Source organism: Macadamia integrifolia, chromosome 8, assembly GCF_013358625.1.
Source record: "Macadamia integrifolia cultivar HAES 741 chromosome 8, SCU_Mint_v3, whole genome shotgun sequence".
In the NCBI taxonomy this organism is placed as follows: Eukaryota; Viridiplantae; Streptophyta; class Magnoliopsida; order Proteales; family Proteaceae; genus Macadamia; species Macadamia integrifolia.
In genome coordinates this window covers 21,950,094-21,960,090 of record NC_056564.1, presented here as the reverse complement: position 1 = coordinate 21,960,090, position 9,997 = coordinate 21,950,094, and the positions used below count along the sequence as shown (strand labels likewise).

At 37.7% G+C, this 9,997-nt stretch overlaps 1 protein-coding gene across 1 annotated transcript; it reads left to right on the top strand.

The window, feature by feature from the left end:
* Positions 1-312: 312 nt before the first annotated feature.
* Positions 313-5,834, top strand: LOC122085929 (transcription initiation factor IIB-like; the record flags this gene model as incomplete). Its single annotated transcript, XM_042654554.1, is given in 2 exon segments — positions 313-819; positions 5,810-5,834. Coding segments are annotated over 2 exon segments (375 nt in total), but the record flags the coding sequence as incomplete, so codon positions are not given.
* Positions 5,835-9,997: the final 4,163 nt, after the last annotated feature.

Below are 9,997 nucleotides of genomic sequence, written 5' to 3'. Positions count from 1 at the left end.
TGTATGTCCTAGTCCTGGGTTTCAACAACTGGAAATTGAAATTGAAATTGAAATTGGAATTGGAATTGGAATTGGAATTGGAATTGGAATTGAACCAATGGTTCAGATTGATTCCGGCTGATTCTGGTTGAATCAGATTCGCAATCCGGCTGGACCTGATCAAATTAGCTTCTCAACGTTAATGGTCAGATCGTGGGCTCCAAGAGACGAACATCCCTAAAGGCTCAAAGGCACGTGCTTTTCCTATTCACTCCTCAATGTAAATAAGAAATACCAACTGTATCCCCCCTTTTTTGCCCCAGCATTTATTTCGTTTAGGGGACGAAGCGTTTTGTTTTGTTCGTTACTTCGATTTCGAACCAACAAGTTTCGATAATCCTCTCCTGTCGGACTTTCAGAATCCCTTCATCAGATCTCTCGGAATCGAATCACAGAAGCGATCTTTCAGAAACTCTTCGATCTATCGATAATGGATGTGTACTGTTCCGATTGCAAGAAAAACACAGAGGTGGTTTTCGATCATTCCGCCGGCGACACCGTTTGTTCTGAATGTGGTCTCGTTCTTGAAGCCCACTCTATCGATGAGACCTCCGAGTGGAGAACCTTCGCTAACGAGTCCGGAGACAACGATCCTGTCCGTGTCGGTGGTCCTTCTAATCCTCTCCTCACCGACGGTGGCCTTTCTACCGTCATCTCTAAGCCTAACGGCGCTTCCGGTGACTTCCTCTCTTCTTCTCTCGGACGCTGGCAGAATCGAGGTTCGAATCCTGATCGATCGCTCATACTCGCCTTCAAAACCATTGCTACCATGTCCGACAGGTATGCTTGTTTGCAATCTCGCTTTTGTCTAGCCCTTATTCAATCGTATTTGATTTGGAACCTTGTGTTTTCAAATTTTGTGATAATGAATCTTGAAAGTAAAAGAACATTTATACTTGAAGAATTATGGAATTGGATCCGTATAATCATTGGTGGTGGTGTTATTAGTTTCTGAAATTTGGGTATTTGGTTTTATCTGCAAAGTTGTTGCTTATTTTTAACGTCATTATTTTGGTTCTGATGGGTGCAATTCAAATTAATGAGACTTTATGACCCTGTCAGCATTAATAATGTTTCGCTGCATATAACGAAGAACCCTAAATCATCCGTATTGAATTTGAAATATTGGTTCTTCCCAGGAATTACCACTGCTATTTGATGCATATAAGATGAACTGTGGGTCATTCCAAATAAATTATTTCTTTTAAATTTGAATAGAAATAAATACTCTTTGAATTCCATATTTGTAGTTGCAATCGGATCTTTTCATTAAAGAGAATCAATTGGATACATAAGAAATGTATCCATAGCTGCATTTTTAAGACCAGAACTATCAACCACTCAGCCATCTCTCCGTCTATAGGGTTCTTTACAAAACATATTGTATCTCTATTTCCATGTCAGTTGATTGGGGGAAGAAGCCACAATCTGCTTGGACCAAAGAAATTAGAAGTGAGGTGTGAATAAGCCTTTAGTGAAAATATCAGTGATCTGGTCTTGGTTGGGAACAAAACGAAAAAGTCAACCATAGACAACCTATTCACAAATAAAATGATAAGTCAATTTCTATGTAACTTTGGTATGAGCTTGGAAAACATGATTTGCAGCAAGATGGGTAGCAGACAAATTATCATAGAACAAAAGAGGTGGAGAGTGAATAAAGAGACCAAAATCACGTAAAAGGTATTACACCCATGATGCAGATAAGTCACTTAATGGGCTTATTTTGTTGCAAATAAGCCTTGGATTGGGTTATGTATGTGTTGGGCCTCTGATCCCATGAGTTTTATTTGTAATGGGCCACTTTAATTGCCCAAAATATGGGTAGAAAGTAGGAAAGCGAGATTTAATTCATTAATTTAGTTAGAGTCCTGTTTTGAGTCTATTTTCTTTGTTATTTCAGTTTTAGTCAGTTTAGGTTTCCCTAATAGTTAATGACTAGTTAGTTACCTACTCCATGTTGGAGTTATAATCCTAGTCCTATTATGAGTCAAAGTCCTGCTAGGAGTGTCTAGTCCTATTTGGAAACTAGCTCCTAGTTATGATAGGATTGCTAATCTGCCCTCCTTAAATAGAGGGGCATATGTACTCATAATTTCAGATTTGAATGAAAGAAAGTTTGCAATTGAATGCTTAGAGCAACTGAGATAGCTGTGGGTGAGAAGCCCAGGCTGAGATAGCCACTTCCTCCCCCACATTCCCTTGTTTCTTCTTGTTTTCAGCATTCAATTCCTTTCCATTGTTCACTGTTATTGCCATCAGCCTGCAAGAAGAGCCGATTCTGTCCAACAGTACAAGAGCCATAATCGATCATCAAAGAGTTCCTGTTCTTGAAGAATCTTCTCAATTTTCTCTCTCCTAGGTCTGAAAATCAAGAAGGTAATTATCTCAACATCTGGCTATCAGAAGTCTTTCATTTTTTTAGGTTTTTGTACCCTCCCTAGGGACTATGCCTAAGTGCAGCTCAATTGGAGCCCTACAGACCTGGCCGCACCTCTCTCTCTCCAGCTCTATAGCAGGTCTCTCTCTCCTATCGGGTTGGGTTTTGGGCTGGTTTTGATTTTGTATGGGTATTGTATCCTTGGGGGTTTATTTGATGGTGTTATTTGTATTGTTTGGGGTTTATAAATTGTGGGGGTTAGTTTCTTGTAATCTATTCCTGCATTAGCCCAAGCCAAATTAGAAGCTGTGAATGAGAGATAACAATACTTTGCTTTGGCACTGGTCTTGAATATTATAGGTTGCTTCTTAGAGCCCCTTGCAATATTCTACCAAGAAAAGTGCACATAACAAAGATGGAGTGGCAATTATCAGGATCAATTGTGACTGGTCCAATCTGCATCCAAGAAGGCTCAAAGCTGTAATGATGTTGAAGGACAAAACTGGATGCCCAAAGTAAGAGTAATTTTCAAGTAGCTGCAAAATAAACAGATTTAGGGGCTTGCATGTACTGACACACATGGGTAACGACAAATGATATCTCTGGTTGAGCCATGGTTGCGTATTTTAGGGGCATTGGCCACACTATGATAAAGAGTAGGAGCAGTGAGAGGTTCACCAATATGTATGGAGAGATGAGACCCATGAGCCACTGGAGTGGAAATTGGCTTGGCACTTAACATATTGATCAGTTTCAGCAAGTCCATAAGATATGTGGTCTGATTGAGAACAATAAAGTCACAAGTTCGATGCACCTCCATACCCAAAAATAACGACAGGACCAAGGTGTTTTATGTCAATTGAGTACCAAGAACAGAACTAAGCCATTGAAGAGCATTGGTGTTAGATCATATCGTTAAAAAAGCAGTCATGTATGGTAAAAGATTAATAAAATGGTCAAATATGGCGAAGTGAACATGGAAGGATCAGGTTTACTGCAAATAAACCCAAGCTTAAACAAGAAATGGCTGAAACTAGTGAACCATGCGTGTGGATGAGACCATACCAAGCTTTATACAACTTGCATGCACGTGTGGTTCAGGTAGGATCAAGAAAAGCTGGAGGTTGGCGCATTTACACATCCTCAGAGAGAAAACCATGCAGGAAAGCGTTTTTCAAATCAAGTTGATGAACGGACCAACGAAAGGAAATTGCAATAGAAGAAAATACCTTTGGTGGAAGGCTTAACAACAGGACTAAAAGTCTCACTAAAATACCTTTGGGTTTTGTTTTACCAGTTTCGAACCAAGTGTCATCCTAGAGAGGGTTGCAATGAGGCTGAAGGTTCAGCAGAGGGGCAGGATATGTTGTGTAGGAGAAAAGGTGAGTTGAGGTGAGGACAAAGAACAGGTGGTGCTGATGTTGGGAGTGGTGTAGATGATGGAGGAGGAGGAATGGGATGTGGAGAACAAATTTGAATAGGGGTGGTGATAGAATGGTGGTTAAAGGAGCTGATTTAGGAGAAACCAAGACAACCTCATCACAATCTAAAGGTGCCAACCATAGTTGAAAATGTTCAGGAGAAATAGAGGATGAGTGACCAACATATTAAAAAATTATTTTGATCGAAGATAACATGGTGGGATAAACACATCCTGTGTGAGGATCCGAGCAATTATATCCTTTCATTCCTTTGGAATTGACACCATAGCCAATACACACATGCTTTAGTTTGTGGATCTAGTTCATCTTGCAATAGAGTATAACACGTAGATCCAAAGTTAATAAAGTGGCCGTAGGTTGGATTATGCTGAAAAGGGATCCCAAATGGTGATCACCTGCCCAAAACTAGGGTTGGAAGTTGATTAACAATATAAGTTGATGTTTGAAAAGCATCATGCCAAAAATGCTTTGGAAGCGAAGCATGAAATTATAAAGAGAGTACAGTTTCAATCACTGGCTGTATTTTCCTCTTGACCAACCCATTCTACTTTGGAGTGAGTGGGTGATGTAATATACCATGCTTCTATAATAAATTGGAAAATGGGTGATCGTGAAATCACTTGCACTATCACTTCGAACAGATTTAACAGTAGTGTGAAATTGATTTTCACAATTAATATTCTCAAAGCATTCAAGTGAATCGGATTTTCGAAATAAAGGAAATATCCTATTAACCGTGAAAAACTATCCACCACCAAAAGAAATAAGAGTGACCAGTTCTAGTAATAACAGGAGCTGCTCGACAAATGTCCATATGAAGCAATTCCGAAAGTCTTGAACTGACCGAAGAAGATAAAGTAAAAGGAAGCGTTTGAGCTTTTTCACAGACAAACAGCTTGAACAAACTTTATTAAATATTTCTTGAATATAATAATGATTTTTCTCTCTGAAAAAAAAAGAGAGCAGCTTATGGTTGGGATGACCCAACCTATCATGCAAAATAGACAGGGAAGCATTATCACCAGCCAAAAATGCATTTGGAGAAGTCATTGGTACTGCCGAGCCCTGCCCTATTTTGTTCTTTTAGCAGGATTCCCCCAGTCTGCCGATTATTAATAACAAAACCAGTAGCATTGAACTCAAATACACAATTGTAAAAAAACTCTGCCACAGAGAGAAGATTCTTCTGTACTGTAGGCACTTGTAAAACATTATGAAGAACAATATAGTGAGAGCCAACACCGAGTGGAACCTTACCAACTCCTTGAATAGGTAATTCAGCACATTTTCCAACGCTAATTTGGTTAGAACTAGAGTAATCTAATCTGTGTCATGATGGAAGAATCAAAGGCCATATGATTCGCTGAGCTAGTATCTGGATACCAGGAATTCAGTGAGACAAAAAATTGCAAAAGAAGATGTTACATGTTGCAGCTTGGAAGCCTTGTTAAAATGATTATGACAGTTCAAAGCTGAATGGTGAGGTTTTCCACAAATATGACAATTAACACGAGGTTGATTGTTTTGAAAATTCTGGCCACCGCTACCTCGACCACGGCCATGATTATTTGGCTAGTCAAGATTACCAGAGAAATTGGATAAACCAGAATTTGCATTCCAATTGGTGCCATTACCTTGACGTCCATGATTTGATCCACCTCTTCCTCTCCCAAGTGAACTAGTAAAGGTAGCTTGATCAGTAATGTTCTTGTGATTTATGTGCTCAAAATGCCTGTTGTGTGTGACAAGAAGATCAAATTGCTAAGAAAATATATTATACAAAGTGAGCATGATGTCATAGCTGGATGTAGTATCATGATACAATTGCTTGCTCAAGATTGTGTCCAGATATGTTTGAATGCCATTATTTTGATATTGGTAAGACATTTTTGTCAAATGAAGTTAGCAGAAAATATAACTGGTGTTAATATGCATTTTTGTGCTACAGGCTGGGCCTCGTGGCAACAATTAAGGTACGCTGTTTACTTAGTATTACTATCTTCATAATTTTGTTTACATAAAAAGGTTATTTTTTGGGGATTAGCATTCATACTGAGGACTTAGTTTCCAATGCTTTTGAAGTTTGTTGAATATTTTTTTTTTATTCAATATCTTAATTTTTTTAGTTTTTTTCTTTTGGGGTGGGGAACCTGCAGCAGAATTACCCGAGGGAAAATCCAGTAATTGATTATTGCGTGGCTATCACACATGTACTGTCAACATCAAAGGGGTTGGCCATGTTGCTATGGGCCAAACAAAATGGTAAACAACTGAAGTGAAAGATATAGTAATGCAGATCAAAAGCAAGATCTGTTGTATTGGGCTTAAGAGAGTGGATAAGAGAAGGAAAAAGAGAAGATAAGGGGCTGTTCCGGGGGCTGTGGATAGTAACGTGAACAGTGATTTAAGAAAAAGAGAGTAAAGGAGCAAGGAGTGGCACCAACTTCTACTTCAAAATAAAACTAAACCCGAACTCATTCCATTATCAATTCAATCCATAAAAAAGAATATCAGGCCACTAATTTATAGATTAACTAACCTCTCAACTTTCTATTCTTAATTCAACTCATAAATTAGAAAAATTCCTAAATTCCTGAACTTGAGAACCAAGGAATATGAAAATAGAAACTTTCTAGACCTTATGGAGTTTCTAAACCAAATTGAGCAGTCCTATAACAAAATAGAAATAACCCAAATTAGTAACTCAATACAGACCCAATCTTACCTTAATCTTCTAGAAAACTGAAAATAGAAACTATTCCAAACTAGAAACAAATAAAAAATGGTTGCTAACTGAAAGGAAACTGACCTAAACATTAAGTCAATAAATACTGAACTAAGGACTCTCTAGACTAAATTAACTTACTTAATAGCACATGGGACCCACACAATCCTATTTATATTCTTAATCACAATCCTAAGTTTTGGGATTATAAAAGAGCCTCATTACATTGATAAACTAAAAAATAAAAGGCGCAAGGCCTATAGAGTTGAACCATATGCCAAAGTAAAGTATTGAAACAATTGGACACTATTAACTTCATCAATTCCCCAGTGTTGAGAAAAACTCGACCACGAGTTTTGTAAAACAGGAGAATTAGTATCAATTGTTTGACTTCCATCATTGATTATATGAAATCATCAATTAGACCACGATTCAATGGTACAAAATCTGCAACACAAAGATTTTTGTTGAAGTAGCAACTTGGAAATATAAAATTGACCGGTTCACTCGAGATCAACCGATTTATTCTCCTCCACAAGTTGATTTTCAAAGATCAATGGTGTCATATCATCTCCCATCATTGTTGGCTCTTCTTGTGGCTCTTCCACCCTTTGCTCAACGATTGAGATCAATTTGCCGAAGGAAGAGTCCATACAATCAGATGTGACCAGCAATTGGTTCTAGAATTCCTTGCATTGTTACTAAGTCTCTTTGAGATTTGCTTCAACATTTCGCATGTTCTGTTTCATAAGTTGAATCTGTTGGTGGATAACAAACAAAAGGGTAGGATGCATGGTATGTACAGCCAGGTTTTGGCTTTGATACGAAATAATGCAGATCAAAAGAAGGATCTGTTATAGTGGGCTTAAGAGAGAGGACAGAGAAGATAAGGGGTTGTTCCGTAATTTTAGAAGAGAGAGAGAGGGGCCACCAACCCCTAATTCAAAATAAAACTAAACCTTAACTCATTCCATTACATAGCATATCAGATCACTATTTTATAGATTAATTAACCCCTCAACTTCCTATTCTTAAGTCTTAACACAACTCACAAATTAGAAAATTCCTAAATTCCTAAACTTGAGAACCAAAGAATCTGAAATGGAAACTTTCTAGAACTTATGGAGTTTCTAAAGCCAGATTGAGCAGTCCTTTTAGCAAAATATTAATCCAAATTAGTAACTCAATGTTGACCCAATCTTACCTTCATCTTCTAGAAAACTGAAAACTGAAACAAATAAAAGAAGGTTGCTAACTAAAAAGGAAACTGACCTAAACATTGAGACACAAAATACTTAACTGAGAAAGACTCTTTCTAGACTAAATTAACTTGTTAAACAGCACATGGGACTCGCGCAATCCTAATGATATACTTAATCTCGTGTACCCCCTTAAATCCTAAATTTTGGGCGTATAAAAGAGGTCCATTACATTATTAAACCCAAAAATAAAAGGCCCAACCAAGGTCCATTGAATTGAACCATAGGCCAGAATCAAGTATTCCAGGCCTAAATGCCCTGATTGGACACTATTAATTGCATCATATGGTGGCAATTCTGTAAATTCTGGAACAGTTTCAGGTCGAAGGGGAAAACAGAATCGAAGACCTAAAAGTAATTAAATTGGAAGAGGAAGGATGAAATCGTAATTTCAGTAAAGATAGTGGTAAGACAGAAATGAATTTAAGGAATTAAGGATTTTCTGATATATAAACAATTGTGGGACAAAACAGAATAAAATCAGGAAGGAGAGGAGTTCTGTATAGTTCTTAAAAGGTCAGGCCTTATATGCAAATACCAAATGGAGTCTTCTTCTACCTTTCGAGTCCAACAGTCGTGTGATAGAACTAGAGGCAGAAAATTCAATTGGGCTCTCTCCCCTTGGTTCCAAGTCCCATGGAACCTGAGGACAGGGTTCGTAATCCCCACCCTGTTGAATCCATAGTTTTTAAGGGGGTAAGGTGACGAAGACGTTTGAGGGTCTTTCAGAGCGCCTTAGCGATAAAGCGGGCATAAAGCGTCGCCTTATCGATTAAAGCGTTCTTGTGTAATTTTTTTATAAAACCAATCTATTTGGCTCAAATCCTAGTTGAATCCTATTAGTCATATGTTAAATAAATATTAAAGGTTCAAATTCATACTAATGTAAGATATTCATCAAGAAAACAAATCAATAAAGTGAATAAACTAAGTTCATTTTCATCAATCATCAATCATCAATCATCAATCATCAATCATATTAACATATAATATAAATACATAATTATGAAACAAAATTATAAATATAAAGAAAATAAGACAAAAAATACAAGTATTTATTATACTTACCTTTATGATGCCAAAATGAGTGCCTAAGCCCTAAGGTCATTCACTATATTTCTACTCCTGTTAAAGAAGAATGAAGCTCACCGTTGCCAGAGCAAAATGGTCACCTGGATCAATGGTTCTTCCTTGTTCCTTGATTGCTTCTCAAAGCCCTTTTTTAAAACCCTTGACAAAATCCAAACCCTATTTGTGAATCGTATTTTTGTTTTGTTTGTTTTGGTTATTTTTGGTGGAGTAAAGCTGATCCCATATATCTCAAGTGTTAACAAAACCATACACCTATCAATAAAAAATCTATATTTCAAATCTTCATCAAGTAATTTTATAATATGTTAAAAAAAAAAACCCATAATGCGCTATAATGCGCTAATTCACGTAAGGAAGAGCACTGCCTTACCATCTCTAGACCGCATCAGAGCCAAGGCGTTGGTAAGGCGATGACTTAACAGCGCCTTAAAAACTATGCACATGGCAAATGAAGAGGGCCGAATTTCTGTGACCAGTTAGGCCTCAAGGTCCCCTATTCATGGATCAAGTTTGACCATGACAACATTTGGCAACATGGTAAAATAGAGCTCTGGAAGGCCATATAAAAAATAAATAAAAAAAAATCGAAAACAAAGGGATGGCCGAAAATACAGGGGGAAGGCAAATGTATTGTTTGGAGGGTGTCACTGAAATTTTACAAGCAGATAGTACATAAAGGATCCCATCCTTCCAAAGATAGGATTGCCACATCACCCTTCTACATGGCACAACACAACTAGGTGGGCTATCAAAACTTGGCCACCTTGACAGGCTGTTCAAAGAACCTTTTGCACAATAAGATATATGTCATCAAGAAAAACATAGGGAGCTTCCCTTTCATGGCAAGTAGGAGGAATTTTGTTTCCTTCTCTTTTTGTCCACCCCTTCTACATGGCACAACACAATTATGTCTGCTATAAAAACTTGGCTACCTTGACAGGCTGTTCAAAGAACCTTTTGCACAATAAGATATATGTCATCAAGAAAAACATAGGGAGCTTCCCTTTCATGGTGAGTAGGAGGAATTTTGTTTCCTTCTCTTTTCGTTCCCCCCCCCCCC